The following is a 17,409-nucleotide window of genomic DNA, read 5'->3' as shown; positions in this document are numbered from 1 at the left end:
TGGATGAATCTCAAAATAATTATTCTGTGTAAAAGCTAGACCAGTAAAAGGGAAAAAAAAGTACAAATCAAGTGAGTTGGATTATATGAAATTCTAGAAGGTCAAATCAATCTGTAGTAAGAGGAAGAAGGTCAGAGATCCCCTAGAGAAAAGGGTAGAGAGAGAGGGGTATTATAAAGCAAAATGAGGAAACTGTTGGAGGCGTGATGGAAATGTTTATCTTGATTGTGATAATGGTTTCATGGTGCACATATACGTCAAGTTCATCAAATTGTATACTTTAAATATTTTTCAACTATTGTATTTAATATAAAGCTATGCAGAAGTGTTTCTTTAAGTAAACTACGGTAGGCCTTGAGTTCATGGAGTTCACATTAACATATTTCTTATAATTTGAGGGATTGGGAATGAAGGAGGAAAAGAAAACCAGATCAAGCTTTCTGTAGTGAAGGCTCATATGTTCCTTTCTATTTAGTCTATTGTTCCAATTTATGTTTTTTACTTTTCCCTCACAGTTAGTAGGTAGAAGACAGTAGGTTCAAGTCCCGGTCTCTATGAATCCAGTTTCTAACACTATACACTGTTACCTTTTGTACTAGTTTCTTATTGCTGCAGTAACAAATTACCACACACTTAATGGCTTACAACAACAGAAATTTATTCTGTTACAGTTCTGGAGGTCAAATTCTCAGATAGGTCTGTAGGGCTGTGTCTCTTCTGGAGGCTCCAAGGGAGATTAGGTTTCCCTGCTCTTTCCTCTTCCAGAGGCTGCCTGCATCCTTTGGCTCATGGCCGCCTTTCTCTACCTTCAAAGCCAGCACTGGAGCATCTTCAAATCTCCTTCTTCTGTCATTGATCCTTTGTGTCCCTCTTTTAAGAACCATTGTGATTACATTTAGGGCCCATCCAGATAATCCAGGATAATCACCCCGTCCCAAGATTCTTAATTTAATCACATCTGCAGAGCCCTGGTGCCATATTAGGTAACATTCACAGGCTCCGGGGATTAGGGCATGGATGTCTTTGGGAGCTCCTTGTTTAGGCAACCACACATTTCTACAGATTTTCAAAATCTTAGCTGAGCCTGCTGAGGGAATCTATTACCATTAGGGTCCAGCTTAGTAGCAAATGTCTGTAGCCCAGCAAGCAGCCGACAGTGTGTACATTGAATGTGACTAACGGGAGCATAAAATATATGTAGAATTTAAAGACAGAATCATGACAGAACAAAAGACAGGAAGGAAGTAAATGGAGTTAGCATTTTCTATGGTTCTTGCATTGCTGGGGAATGATAATTGTTCATTGCACATTAACATGGTAAGGATGCATGTTATCTTTAAAGGAGCTGTAAAAGAACATGTAACAAATAATCTAATAAGAGGAAATAACAATAGGGACTCCCGGGTGGCTCAGTCGTTTGAGCATCTGACTCTTGATTTAGGCACAGGTCATGATCTCAGGGTTATGGGATGGTGCCCCAAGTCATGCTCAGCACAGAGTCTGCTTGAGATTCTCTTTCACCTTCTCCCTCTGCCCCTCCCCCTGCTCAGGCTTTCTCTCGCTAAATAAATAAATAAAATCTTTTTTAAAAAAGGAAATAACAATAAAATACTAAATACAATTCATAATCAAATTGAAGACAAAATAGAAGAGAATAAAGAACATAGGAAATGAAGAACAAATAAAAATCAAATAGTAAGATGATAGATCTAATCCTAAATACATCAACAATTATAATAAATATAAATAGACAATTCCACTTTAAAGACAAAGATTAGCAGAGTGCTGCATTTCCCAAACTGTGGGCTGGTGTGCCCTGGGAGCCTCCAGGATGTCATAGGAGACCTATGGGCTATTTTAAATTTTTGGTGGAAACAGCCATACTTGGTATCTCTCAGATACTGTGCTCCCCGTAGCTCCTGGCTACATTCGATTGCAAGAGATTCCTTTTATTTTATTTTTTTCGGTAGGTTCCTCTTGATGACAACAAATCTTTGCAAAACTGGGTTTTTAGCAGAGTGACTATGATAAAGTCTCAAATGAAAATTACTGTAAAATAAGAAATGAGGTGGTGGTTTACAATTCAGTTCTAAGGTTTAAGAAATTGAGCAGTGCTCCACATCCCATTATTAAGAATTGTGGACAGGGTCACCTGGGTGGCTCAGTTGGTTAAGTGGCTGACTTCGGCTCGGGTCATGATTTCAGGGCCCTGGGATCAAGCCCTGCATTGGGCTCTGCACTCAGAGGGGAGTCTGCTTGAGATTCTCTCTCTTTCCCTCTGCCCCTCCTCCCACTCATGCAGGCTCTCTCCCTCGTTCCCTCCCTCAAAATAAAGGAATAAAGCTTAACAATAAAATCAAAAGCTCATTTCTAAGATCATTACTAAGAGAAGCAATTATTTTAACATTGTTAAGGTGTTATTTTTCTTTGATCACATCTGTGAAGCATACTGGAGAAAAAGAGGAAGGAGAGTAGAAGTTTCTCCATTAACTTGGATGTCACTGTGGTCTTGGCCTCCAGGTCAGTGCAAAGCCCCGGAACAGCTTCCATTTGCCAAGCTTACAAATCTGACTGACGAGTATGAGTTTCCCATTGGGACATATTTGAAGTATGAGTGCCGCCCTGGTTACTACAGGAGAGCGTTCTCTATCACCTGCCTACCCAACTCAGTCTGGTCAAGCCCTGACAACATCTGTCAACGTAAGTAACTCTGGACGGAGAACTCCTCTGTGTCAATCAAACATCCATAAGAGCTGATTCAATTGTTCAGATCTTGGAACTAAGACACCTATGACTTGTTAAGTTTGCCTCAAGTAGAGCACATGTGAGGGTGATTCTTTCCGTCACATCTTCCTACCCCTCTGTCTTGCTGGCACCTTCATTGCAAGTCCATTTCATGAGAAATGACCATCACAAGGCACGATGCAGGGAAAATCTCCATTCAGTAGGAGTGTCCCATTGTCACCACTGAAATTGGTCGTATGACTCGGAAAAGGGAAGAAAAGTGTAGGTGGGAAGAGAATCCCAGACTTTGAGATCTTTGACTTACACTGGTTGAATGACAAAAGAATCACTTTGCTAATAAGTGAAGTCTACATTTATCTGGGAGACACAATACCGGGATCAGATAGATTTGGAGGGGCGGTCTTTTTTGAAAGGCGAGCTTAGTAAGTGGCTAACCCTGAGGCAGTCTTGTAAGTTTCTTTCTTCAAATGCTTTTCAGTAAGCTCCAGCCAGGTTGGGGCCTTATGTACTTACTGAGAGAAGTTCGGAGTGTTCTATACCCAGTCCCCAAATTCTGCTTCTCTACTATAGGTAAATCATGTGGAACTCCTGCAGAACCCTTAAATGGCAAAATGATCGTAAACACAGACACCCGGTTTGGATCAACCGTTAATTATGCCTGTAATGAAGGGTGAGTTGGCAGCAGCATCACTTGGGATGACAGTTCCAGAATTGTAGCACCAATCTCTAAACAAGAGTCTTAGAAAATCTACCTGTCCATTCAATAAGACTTCTAAGTAGAGGCGATGGCTTGAATTCAGGTATTTCACTACATTTGAAATGACTACACAAATATTTGAAAAATAGGAAAAACCTGTATCTGTGCTAGAAACTTGGGGGTGGGGAGGAATGATACCTATTGCACACCAAATTAATGCACCTAAAACCTAAAATAGGAAGGACCGGCTCTCTAAAGAAGCAAATGGAGCAGACATTAGTGGATCTGTGCATATATTCTTACCCCAAGGCAACAAGAGCTGGAGATGGTAGACTCAGAAGTGGGAAAGAATGACTTGTTTAGGATGATGGAGCCAAGGTGGTGGAGAGGCAAATCTTGATTGCTATAGCCCCTCTCCAGAAATGCACACAGTGCAGAAATTTGCTGTGGGCATATTGTTGGCTTATCCTTAAGGGAGATAACCAATTCAGGAAAGAAGTAGGGAGACTGCTTTATCTTATACCTTAATTTTGCTTTGTTTTTATTCTTTATGGCTTACTTAAAAGACATATAAAATAAATAAGTGATCATTAAAAACAGGAATAACAATAAAGTGAACTTCAGTGTATACGCTATCCACCTTAGGAAACACTGCTAGTACCTTAGAAGCCTATGTGCCTTTCCCAGTTCCCATTCCTCCACCTCCAGGATCTCTCTGGAAATCACCATCCTAAAGTCTGTGTCGTTCACTCCCTTGCATTTGTTTTCCATTTTCTCCCATACATAGTCCTACTCAGTTTAGATTTAGCTTTACATATTTTGAGCTTTATATAAATGGCATGATATTATATGCACTTCTCGGCAACTCGCTTTTCCATGGAACATTTTGTTTCTGACAATTATCCATGTGGCTATGGTTAATTCATTGTTGCTTGGGATAGCATTTCCTTGAATGGATATACAACAATTTACTTTTTCTTGGTTGTTATATTTGGATTGTTTCTCATTTCTTTTCCTTTGTTTTGTTTTGGCTATCATAAGCATTCTCAATATAAATACACATGTCTCCTGGTGCCCATGTGAAAAAGTTTCTCTAGGACAGTGGTTTTCACACTAATTTTGCTATGATCCACAGCTAAGAAATATGTTTTACAATATATATACACATTCACACACATACACATCACACAGACATTTATATAAATTAAAGTATCAAAAACTTCTCACCATTTCTAATCAACATTGTACTGCAGTTTCAAACCAGGACAATTCATCATGAAAAGGAAACAAAAGGCATCCAGATTGGAAGGAAGAAGTAAAACAATCTCTGTTTGCAAATGATGTGTTTTGTATAGAAAATCCTAAGGAATGCACACACACACACACACACACACACACCCAAAAAACCCATTACAGCTAAAAGATAGTTCAGCAAGATTCAGGATATCAGATCAATATTCAAGATTAAATTGCATTTCTATACACTAACAATGAACACTCTGAGAATGAAATTAAGAAAACAATTCCCCTTACAATAACATCAAAAAGAATACAATAACTTCAAAATAAACTAAACCAAAGAAATGTTAAGATTATACACTGAAGATTATGAAACATTGTTGAAAACAAAATCAAAGAGGATCTAAATAAATGGAAACACATCCCATATTCCGAGATTGGATGACTTAATATTGTTGACATTGCAACAATATTGAATATTATAGAATTATAGAATATTGATCTCACCAAATTGATGTGCAGATTTAATACAATGCCTATGAAATTCCAGCATCCTTTGGCAGAAATCAACAAGCTGATCCTAAAATTCTTATAACAATGCAAGGCACCCATACAGTCAAAACAATCTTGAAAAAGAAGAATTCTCACTTTCAAACCTTACTCTAAACCTACAGCCATGAAGAATGTGTGTTACTGGCCTAAGGACAGATGTATAGATCAGTAGAATAGAATTGAGAATCCAGAAGTAAAGCCATACACTTATGATCAACTCTTTTTCAGCATAGGGTGCCAGGACAATCCAATGGTGAAAGAACAGTCTTTTCAATAGTCTTTTGTGTGTACACTTAGAGTCCTATTATATATTTAATATAACTTCATTGCTTTTTTATTATTTACCCACTCTGTTTATAAACAATCTTTTTACTTTTTACTTTGCTGTATCAGTATGTGTTAGGTGAGTCTCTGATAAACAACTTACAGTTAGATTTTCTTCATCCACTTTGATAATCTCTGCCTTAGAACTAAAGAGTTTAATCCATTTGCTTTTAATGTAACCACTAATATTTAAAATTAACGTCTACCATCTTATTTTGTGTTTTCTATTTATACTATATTTATGTTTTCACACTTCCTTCACTTTGGTGTTGATTAGGTTTTATATTCTTTTTCCATTATTTCCTTCAATAGTTTAGAAATGAGGGTCTCTATTTCTATTAGTTTAGAAGTTACCCTGGAAATTGTAACTTGTATCCTTTAAAAATTCTAAAGTTAATCACTACGTTTATCTCCCTCCATGCAATACATGATGTAAGAAAATTTTAACAAATTTGAATTTCCAAATATATTCAATAGTACATTGAATTTCTGTAATCACATTTATTTATGAATTTGTGTAATAAATATAGAAAGCTAGAAGTTAAGGGGAAAAAATTAAAGGGCTAACATTGTAGTCAAATGACTCAATCTTGACCTGAAAAATGAAGAAGACAAGTTCATATGTATCTTAATGGATTTAACCCAGTAGGATACTAATTTTTAAATATATTTTCAAACTGAACAGACAAGTATAGAAAAATTAATCTATTTAGGAGAAGGGCAGCTGATGTCCTTGTTATATGTAATATCTCTTTATACAAAAGACTGTAAGATTGACTCTAAGCCCCAGTCACCCAAAGTATGGCTCACAGACCAGCAAGGTCAGCATCTCCTGGGCGCTTGTTAGAACTGCAGAATCTTCACACCTACTGAATCAGAACTGCATTTTCACATGATCCCCAGGTGATTTCGATGCACATAAAACTTTTGAGTAGGCCTGCCCTAAACTAGAACTATGCTAATTTCTGTAAGGTAGAGTTTGGGTAATTTTGTTTTTCATTACTGGGAGTTTCTGTACCTCTCACTTTTGACTACAGTGTATATGCATTAACTTTTGTAATCACAGTTCAAAGAGGTATTACTAGAACTTCCAGTTCCAGGACAAGATGGGCAGACTCACTTTTCCCTGAGTCTCTCTCTACATGTAACTAAATACCCTAGAAACTATTCAACACGCAAGCATAAAAGGACTTGGAAAGGTGGAAAGAAGATGGACTGGGGGTCCACAGAACTTAAAGAATGACACAGTAGTGAGGTCCCTGGATTTTCTTTTTATCTCTCAGACTGGGTGCTGGAAAGGAATGCAACCCTGAATAGTCAACAAGCAGCAGAGACAGAGGAAGAGGGAAGCCTGTTCTCTGGTCATAGGACTGGGAATAGGGAAGCGCAATGAGGATGTAGTGGGAAGACACATTGATGGCTCTAGTGACCCAATCTGCCCACATGAACAGCATAAGCAGAAATCAGCGGTGGGGACTGGGAGTCTATCCTTCTCATGTCCACAGCCCTGGGAAGCAGCAGGTCCCAGTCCACCAGCAGTTGTATCAATGGGAGGACCTGGCCTTTAGTCTCCATGACAATTTTACTTCCTGCCCCATACCAGCCAGCAGCAGGGGGCCCTATTCTGCCTGCAGTGACAGTGTCAACAGAGCTCAGGTGGTGACACCTAGGCTTCAAGCCTGCAGTAAGAGGGCCCTTCCACTCACACCACGGATGCCAGAAGACCCAGTGTCCCAGCCCTCCACACAGCAGAAGAACACATTGCAGGCCCAACGTCTCTTGACCCTACACCCATGGCAGGGAGCCACCAACCCAGCAGCAGAAGGGAAACCACGTTCAGAGTTTCTGGATCCTCCATCCAGTAGGAAAAAGCCTCCTACACCCATGTCTCCTGGTTCTACGCCCAGCAGCAAAATGCAGCCCAGATAGATGCTTCCCACGCCTGGTGGCAACAACACAAGTGAAGGGGGAACTCCACCCTCTCCAGATAGCCAGAGAAGGCCAGAGAGGTTACTCTCCATCGTAAGTCCCAACATCTGCCATTCCTCACTACTGACACCAGGCAGTTAAAAGAAGCACCTCCACTGTCTACAGGCAGCATTATCAGGGATGCATTGGGAATTTAAGTGGAGCCATGAGAATGAAGCACCAGAATAACACTGCAAGAGTGGAAAATTAAATGGTCATTGGAACCAAAGCCCACAAAAGTAGGCCAGAATCTACACACTACCCTAAAGAGGGTGGTTACACGCTAAAATAGATTTAAATAAGATCAAGAGTGACTTAACATCATATCCAATATGGGCCAGAATCTACACACTACTCTAAAGAGGGTGGTTACACGCTAAAGTAGATTTAAATAAGATCAAGAGTGACTTAACATCATATCCAATAGATACAATAGATACAATAGAAAATCACGTCACATCAAGAACCAGGGAAATCACAACTCAACTGAGAAAAGATAATCCACTGATGCCAGTACCAAGAGGAAGGAGATGTTGGAACTCTCTAACGAAGATTTTAAAGCAGCCATCATAAAATCGCTTCAGTAAGTAATTACAATTTCTCTTGAAAAAAATCTTAGAGGCAACCAGAGAGAAAGGACATGCTGCTTATAGGGGAACACAATTTGAGTGGCGGTGGATTTATTATCTGAAAATATGGAGACCAGAAGGAAGTGGCCCACCTAGTTCAAGTACTGAAAGAAAAGAACTTACTAACTGTGAATTTTGTCTCTGTAAAAATAGTAATTGCATACCTGGAATAAATCCCAGTTGGTCATTGTATATGATCCTTTTTATATACTGCTGGACTTGATTTGCTATGGTTTATTGAAGATTTTTTTAGCATCTCTAAAATATTAGCAAATCAAACCCAACAATGCGTTAAAAGAACTGCATCCAATGACCACAGTGGAAATTACTCCAGGTATGCAGGATGGATTCAACATTCAAAAATCAATCAATGTGATCAACTCTATAAATAGGCTAAAGAAGACAATGTATATTCTCCTATCAATTGACTCAGAAAATGCAGTTGGCAAAATCCAATACCAACCAGTTCATGACACAAACTCACAGCAAGTTAGGAATAGAATTGAACAAGTCTGAAATCAAGGTGTCAGCAGGTGGGTTCCACTGGGAGCTCTGAGGAAGAATCCATTTCATGCTTTTCTCCTCGCTTCTGGTGGTTGCCAGCTATCCTTGGCATCCCTTGGCTATAAACACATCGCTCCTGTCTCTGCCTCTGTTCTCACATGGCTTTACCTCTGTATGTATTAACATTGTCTTCCCTCTGTCTGTCTCCTTGTCCAAATTTCCTTCTTCTTCTGATGACACCAGTCATTGGATTAGGACCCAGGCTAATCTGGCAGGACCTCACCTTAACCCTGTTATATCTGCCAAGACCTTATTTCCAAAAGAAGTCAGATTCTAAGGTTTCAGGACAGAAATTTGGAGGCACACTATTAAACCCAGGATGGACATGAACAGACATTTCACTGAAGAGAATATATCGATGGAAAGTAAGTACATGAAAAGATATTCAGCTTCATTAACCATTAGGAAAATGCAAATTAAAACAACAATAGAACAATACCACACACATATCTGAGTTGCTAAAGTACAACCTAGTGAAAACATCAAATGCTAGCATGGATGTAGAGGAACTGGATCACTCATTCATTGCTGATAGGAACATAAAATGGTAAACCCACTCTGGAAAACAGAAATGAGCTATCAAGCCATGGAAAGACATGGAGGAAACATAAAAACATTTTACTAAGTGAAAGAATCCAATCTGAAAAGGCTAAATACTGTATGATTCCAGGAAGGTGGCATTCTGGAAAAGAAAATACGGATTAAAAAGATTGGTAGTTGCCAGAGGTTGGGAGGAGGGAGAGAGGAATAGGCAGAACTCAGAAGATGTTGAGGGCAGTGAAACTACTCCGTGTGATAGATACCGTAAGGGTGGATACATGTCATTATATATTTGTCCAAACCCATAGAGTGTACAACACCAAGAGTGAACCCTAATGGAAACTATGGACTACAGGTGATAATGATGTGTCAGTGTAGGTTCATCAGTTGCAACCAACTCTACCACTCTGGTGGGGGCTGCCGATAATGTGGGTAGGTATGCATGTGTAGGGAAAGGGAGTAATATGGTAAATCCTTGTTATCTTCTGGTCAATATTACTGTGAACCTAAAACTGCTCTTAAAAATAGCCTGTATAAAAAATTGAATAGATGTAAGTACACTTACCTACACACACAATTTAGTACAAACAAAACTGAGGAAGTTTGAATAAAATTGGTGAATCATACCTATGTCAATATCCTGGTTTTAATATTCTACAGTAGTTTTACGAGACGTTATGAATGGGGAATGAAGTGAGAATTTCTGCCTTTAACATTTTAAATATCAAATCTGTGTTCAACTTTTTTCGTTCTGCTTGGATTTCCTTTGGTTCTAGTTTGATGAATCGTAAACACTTTAGGTTTAAACAAAAACGTAGCTTAAAGTAATAGAGAGGAGAGAGCCCATTCAGCTTAGAAGCCATGAAGAAACAATTGAAGCCCAAATAAAGACATACAATTTGGGAAAGAGATAGTACGATGACAAAAGGAAATTGTCCTTCTGAATTCTCCAAGACTGCAATCTCTTGTAAGTAGCAATTTAAGTAGGAAAATGAACAGGAAAAATAACATTCATTCTTCTTTCCCTCTAGATACCGACTTATTGGTAAGACCTCGATTGCATGCATCATCTCAGACAATACCGTCGCCTGGGATAATGATCCACCTATTTGTGAGAGTGAGTTGAAATATCCTTTCCTATTACCTTTACCAATAGAGTCTAAGTTTCCCCCTAAAGTTCTACAAACCTTAATTGAGTTCCTTTTGTGCATTCTATCCCTCAATACCTATGGGGTTTCTGGCAACTCTTTCCTTAGGTTTTTCCTTATCTTGTGCCTTTTCTGAATCTGGGGACTTAAATGCATAAAAGCCTTCAAACTTTAGTTTTCCTTCAATTAATTCAGAATGATGTTGATTGTGCCACCCCCAGTATGACAATCATTCTGCTTGGCAAATTAGTCAAGATTTTTTTAAGGTGATACTCTCAAAGGTTGGTGAAGCTGTTGATGAATCAACATGTTCACATACTCAGAGTTCCACAAAACCTCTTGAAAGGCACCATGTACCATAAGCCTGAAAATGGGCTTATATATGTTGACCCACTTCTTGCTATTTATACTTTGGAAATAAACACAGATTCTTCCTAGGAGTTCACTAGAAACTTTTCATTGCTTCATTCTTTATAAGAGCAAAAATGTTAAAGTAACCTAAATGTTTCCAACTATGGTTTGGAAAATACCAGAAGGAAAGAGTCATGTTAAAAATGACTGTAGAGAATTCCCTAAGAAACAAAAATAGAGCCATGCAGAATTAGAAGAAATACATCCAGGGGCACCTGGGTGGCTCAGTCTGTTAAGTGTCTGACTCTTGATCTCAGCTCAGATCTTGATCTCAAGGTTGTGAGTTTGAGCGCCATGTTGGGCTCCACATGGGGCGAGGAGCCTACTTAAAAAAGAAGATGAGGAGGAGGAGGGAAAGGAGGAGGAGGAGGAAGAAGAAGGAGGAGTAGGGGGAGGAGGAGGAGGAGAAGGAGAGGAAGAAGAAGAAGGACAAGGAGAAGAAGCAGAGGAAGAAGAGGAGGAAGGAGAAGGAGAGGAAATGCATCCATACAGTGGAATGTTATTCAGCTAAAAAAAGACAAAAACAAAAAAACAAACAACATGATGTCATGGAGATGCAATTAATGACATATACAGATGTTAATTATATACTTTTATGTGAAAAAAATAGATGACAAAACAGTACTCTGGCTGGATCTCTTTATTTAAAGATAATACACCTATACCTATTGCTATATTTTCATCTTCATTTCTAATTTTGTAACCCTTCCTCTATCTAATCTTCGGTGAATGGCTTCAAGCCTCTTTGGTGAAGGTGGGAGGAAACTTTCGCTATACGTTTTGGCTGTGTAGCAGCCCGCTTTCTCAAGAAGATCCCATCTCCTATTTATTTGAGCTGCACTGGATCTATCCATGGGCCCTCAAGTCTGGGAATTGGTTAACGAATAATCATAACTTTGCTGCTATAATATCATTTATTTAAAAAACCTTTTAAGAAAAACCATTTCTTGTATATCACAGTGTAATAGTATAATACCCATAAATCAGGTGACAGTATATGTGGGTCTCATTTCAAGGCGTTCTGTTCCACTGGTGATTTATCACACTGTTTTCATTACCATAGCATTATATTAAGAGTTGATATCTGGTGGTATAGGCTCTGACCGTGCACTTCTTCCAAGATTTACTTGGTGATTCTTGGCCCTTTGCATTTCCAGATAAAATTTAGAATCAGCCTGTCAGTCTCCACACAAACAGTCCTACTCAAATTTGGATTGGCTTTCTATTGACTCAGTAGGTCAATGTGTGGGCCATTAACATATTTCCATTTTTGAGTTTTAAATTCATGAACATGATATATTTCCCCATTTTTGAAATCTTCTTTAATTTCTCTCAATACTATTTGCCAATTTACATTATAGAAAATAATGTAAACATGGAAATGTAATATTGGAGAATGTAACATTTCCTAATTGTTTCTTAAATATGCAATCCTTTCACCTTGGATCCAGCAATCTTGCAAAATTTCCTTATAAAAGCAATAGTTTATCCGTATATTCTTTTGGATATGCTGCATAATCATGTCATTGATAAATAATTATCCTATGTTTTAATCCTTTTTTTCCTTGTATCTCTTACTTATTTCTCTTGCTTGACTGTGTAGGCTAGAACCTCCAGTATAATGTTGAATGGAAGAGATGATAATGAGGTTTTTTTTAAGTTTTTATTTCTTTATTTGAGAGAGAGAGAACACAGCAGAGGGAGTGGCAGAGGGAGAGGGAGAAGTAGGCTCTCTCCTGAGCAGGGAACCTGATGTGGGGCTCAGTCCCAGGACCCTGGGATCATGACCTGAGCTGAATGAAGGCAGACGCTTAACCAACTGAGCCTCCCAGGCACCCTTGATAATGAGTTTTTAATAGTCAATATAAAGCGTGCTGTTTACTGAAGGTTTTTGGGAGATATTCTTTATCTGATTAAGGAAATTCTCTTTTATACTTAACTTGCTAAAAGATTTATCGTGAATGTGTATTCTAATTTATCACTGTGGATCTATTGAGATGACCATATCCTGTTTCTCCTTCACTGTGTTAATTTTTGTAGTTTTATATGTATCTCAAAAGACATTATTGTTGTTTTTATAAAAATAGTATTTATTTATACTTATCCGCATGTTAACTATTTCCATTATACGTCCTCCATAATTGCAGTTCTATCAGTTCTTTATAACACCATTTTCCTTCAATCTAAAAAAATGATCTTTTAGCATTTTTGTATTGTAGGTCCTCTGGCGATAGATTCTTTAAACATTTTTCTAAGTATGGCTTCTTTAAAAGTTATCATCTCTCTTTCTGGCTGCTTTTCCCAAATTGATTGCTCTTGATTTTTTACAATAATACTATGATGTGCCTGGGTAAAGTTTTGTTTGTTTGTTTGTTTGTTTTTTTGTATTTGTATTGCTCGAGTTTGTATGGTTTCTTGAATCCGTGGTTCAGTGATAATTTTCATTGGTTTTGGAAAATTTTCAGTCATTACTTCAAATGTTCATGCTCTGATATCTCTCTCTGCTCATTGTGGGAATTCACTTACACATGTGTAGGCCTTGTCCTTCTAGCCTATAAGTCTATTACTCTTTTTGCTGTATTTCTGATTCTTTTGTCTCTCTGTGTTTTATTCTGGGTATTTCCTTCTGTCTTAGCTTCCAATTCATTGATTTTTATTAAACTGTGTCTGACCTGCTGTTAATTCTATCAGGTTCTTAATTTCAGTAACTGTACTTTACAATGATAAGAACTTGTATTTGGTTCCTTTCAAAATTTGCCCTGTTGTTTTTGTTTCTAGTTCTCACCAAAAATTTAGTTTTTGTATATTTTGTCCTTGAAGAGAGAAACATAACTCCCTCTCCCACTCCCCCTGCTTGTGTTCCTCTCTCGCTGTGTCTCTCTCTGTCAAATAAATAAATGATATCTTTAAAAAAAAAATCTATTTTAAATCTATGAGCAAAAACTCCAATATCTGGGGCCCTAATGATTCAATTTCTATTGTCAGTGATTCTGCTGACTCTTCTTCATGTGATTTTATCTCTTTTGAGTACCGTGTGATCCTTCACTGTATGTGTGGAATTTTATTGGAAACCTTTCTGCAGAAATGAATTCAAGGTCTTAGATGACGAACCTTCTTCAGAAAGGATTCTTGTTGTTATTTCTTCAGAAACATGGGGGCACACGCAATGTGGGACCACTTTCACCAAGTTTCAGACACTGTTATTTTTCCGGGCCACCTACAGTACTTGCAGAACAACTGCAGTAATCTTGAGTCCCAGGGCCCATGGCTTTGAGGTCCCAGGACACATCCGAAGGTGTTAGCATGGCTTCCACGTTGCAAGACCTGGACTCCAGTTTTTGTTCCTTGATTCCATGAGATGATCAAAAGTCTACTCGCCACTCAGATGCGCCCTCCTGGTTCAGCTCACCTTCCAGCAGAAAAGCAGCCTACATGCCTGACTCTCACCTGGATTTTTATCTCCTGTCAGATCATGGTCCAGTAATGCGTCCCTAGTTTATTAGCTTTCTAATGCACTCACAGATACATTTTATAATTTATCTAGCATCTATAGTCTTTCTTGGGGGAGGAAATGGAGGTAGAGTGATGTCTGATTTAAATTATTAAGATCACCCTTACCAGAAGGAGAAGCCTCCTTAAGAATTTTTATTTTCATTTATTGTTTTAAAGATTGATTTTTTCTTTTTTTATTATTTTTTTAAAGATTTGATTTATTTATTTGACAGAGAGAGACAGCGAGAGAGGGAACACAAGCAGGGGGAGTGGGAGAGGGAGAAGCAGGCTTCCCGCTGAGCAGGGAGCCCGACGCGGGGATCAATCCCAGGACCCGGGGATCACGACCCCAGCCGAAGGCAGACGTTTAATGACTACCACCCAGGTGCCCCTGATTGATTTACTTTTTAAGGAGAGAGCGAGCGGGGGTGGAGAGAGTGGGCAGAGGGAGAGAGAATCCTCAAGCAGACTCCCCTCTGAGCACGGCACACAACGTGGGGTTCAGTCCCAGGACCGTGAGATCATGACCCAAGTGGAAACCCAGAGTTGGATGCTTAGCTGGCTGAGTCACCCAGGAGCCCCAAGAAATCTTATTTTTAATTTCAAGTGTTTTGGAGTTTTAGATAAAGTTACTTGGTTCTAGTTATATAGCATTATAGTAATATAGTGTGCTATGTCCTCCTTCTACATTTTCAAAAGTATTGAGGGTGCTTTGTGGACTAATATATGATCACTTCTACGTGGGTACCATGTTGTGATATCAAACATCGGCTTGATAAAATGAGTTGGTAAGTTTTCTATCTTTTATATCTCGTGAAACATTTGAAATTTCATTTGGAAGTGTGTATTACCTAGAAGTGACTTGATACAATTTTATGTAAAAGATTTTTTCTATTCTGACAAGTTTCTTCATCCATTCTAGCTTTCTATATTTTCTTGAATGAATATTGGTAATTTCTATTTCCATTCATATCATTTAGATTTTCAAAATGTTTAACATTACGTATATAGTCTATAGTTTCATATAATTTTCTTATACATATGCAAATATGTTTGAATTCTATTTCCTACTCTAGTGTATCTGTGTTGTTTCTCTCCCCTTCCATTTTTCTTTTAGCAAGGGTCTTTTTAATTTTTGAAAGCTATCCTGAGCTAATAACAAAATGGAAATTAAGAAGGCAAATGGAAAAGAGTAGGAGAAAACTGTGTACACTATGGTGTGATAATATGATCAAAGAGCTATCTAAGATGAAAGGAATGGGGATTGTTTTAAAAAATGCTTATGCTCATAGGGAATAATATAAGTAGGAAAGGCAGAAGGCATGCTATTATGCCCACCAAAATCACAACCTTGTAAAAATGTGTCTGCATGTTAACAAAGATTAAAAACCAATAACAAATGTAAAAATAGTGATACTCATTTGATTTCTCTGACTAGTTACTTTGACTCACTATTATTTAAGTTGCCATCTCTTTTCCCAGCTATTCCTTGTGGGCCACCCCCAGCCATCACCAATGGACGTTTCTTTAGCACCAGCAGAGAGTCTTTTCCATATGGAACCGTGGTGAACTATCGCTGCCATCTTGGACAGAGAGGGAAAAAGCTGTTTGAGCTTGTGGGCAACTCATCAATACATTGCACCAGCAAAGACAATCGCGTTGGCATATGGAGCAGTGACCCCCCTCAGTGCATCATACCTAATAAATGCACACCTCCAGACATTGAAAATGCAATAAGGGTATCTGAGAGCAAAACCTTATTTTCCTTACATGAAATTGTGAGGTTTATCTGTGAGCCCGGCTTTGTCATTAAAGGACCCTCCAGTGTGCAATGCCAAGCCCAAAACAAATGGGGGCCAGAGTTGCCAAGCTGCTCTAGGGGTGAGTCTGACTGAGGCTTTGAAGGGACCAACAAAGGGCATGGGTTGCAAGAGGATCAGGAGATCAGTGTTTGTTCTGGGAGAAGAATGCATGGTGATCCGTGCAGTCAATGTGGGGGGATGAAGCATGAAATTAAGAAAGTGTGTGTGTATGTGTGTGTGTGTGTGTGTGTGTGTGTGTGTGTGTGTGTGCGCGCGCGTGCGCACGCGCACACACATGCAAGTGTGCACTTAAGTATATGTGCCTTCATTTTGAAAGCAGGAGCTTAATCATTCGAGGAAGGAGACGTTTGGGACTCTCATACTGAGCAATCCTCAGGGCAAAATACCAGCTTCAGTATCTCTCAGATACCCTGAAAACTGAGGTGCACTCTTTAGTCAGCTGGGCAATAAGCGCTCTAAATGACTTATCTCATTTACTCTTCACGGCAATGCTTTACAATAGGGCTAATAATTCCATATTGACTAGCCAGCACTAAAGAAAGCACCCCTGGGGGCCTGGCCATACATTTGACCTAGCGCCAGGAAGAACTCAGTTTGAATTATCGGCCTCTTACTAGTTGTGAGGCCTTTAGCTACCTCCCTTCCATATTCTGAACTTCCATAACAGTAAAAGGAGGGGCGGGAGTATCATTTGGTTTCCTTTGTTACACCTGAACTCCCCTTGAATGATGAGTCTGTAACTCCTCGGAAGGGTTAGAATGTAGCAAAAGACACTTCCCCATAACTGACTGGTACTTGGCACCTGTTCTTTCCCCAGTATGTCAGTCGCCTCCAGAAATTCTGCATGGTAAGCGCGCCGCAGGCAAAGAGACCAATTTCTTCCCCGGGCATGAAGTGTTCTACAGCTGCGAGCCCGGCTATGATCTCCGAGGGGCTGCTTCTCTGCGCTGCACGCCCCAGGGAGACTGGAGCCCAGCAGCCCCAAGATGTGCAGGTGCCTCCACTTTCATCTATTTGCAGATCCATCTTTTTGGTCCTCACACGGCCATCTTACTTCTGTTTTCCTTGTTGTGGTGGTTTTCCTAGTGAAATCATGTGTGGACTTCCTGGACCAACTCCCTAATGGCCGTGTGCTCTTTCCACTGAATTTCCGGCTTGGGGCAAAAGTGTCCTTCGTTTGTGATGAGGGGTGAGTGTGACCTGGCAGAGAGATGGGGGACTCAGTACTCCATGCTGATATGCTGACACGGTGGGCAGTGGGGGTCTATCCAAAGAGC

General features: G+C 39.3%; 1 protein-coding gene across 3 annotated transcripts in view; it reads left to right on the top strand.

Moving 5' to 3' along the window:
* Positions 1-17,409, top strand: part of LOC118544230 (complement receptor type 1-like) — a 129,793-nt gene that overhangs the window by 4,270 nt on the left and 108,114 nt on the right. For all 3 annotated transcript variants that reach the window (XM_078078193.1, XM_078078192.1, XM_078078194.1), the window contains exons 2-7: positions 2,521-2,700; positions 3,316-3,415; positions 10,290-10,375; positions 15,792-16,190; positions 16,950-17,126; positions 17,219-17,321. In XM_078078193.1, coding sequence (XP_077934319.1) covers positions 2,521-2,700; positions 3,316-3,415; positions 10,290-10,375; positions 15,792-16,190; positions 16,950-17,126; positions 17,219-17,321 — 1,045 coding nt within the window. The remainder of the gene's footprint in view (positions 1-2,520; positions 2,701-3,315; positions 3,416-10,289; positions 10,376-15,791; positions 16,191-16,949; positions 17,127-17,218; positions 17,322-17,409) is intronic.

This window comes from Halichoerus grypus, chromosome 7, assembly GCF_964656455.1.
Source record: "Halichoerus grypus chromosome 7, mHalGry1.hap1.1, whole genome shotgun sequence".
Lineage (NCBI taxonomy): Eukaryota > Metazoa > Chordata > Mammalia > Carnivora > Phocidae > Halichoerus > Halichoerus grypus.
Note: the sequence above shows the minus strand (reverse complement) of the source record. Positions and strands in the feature narration are given on the sequence as shown.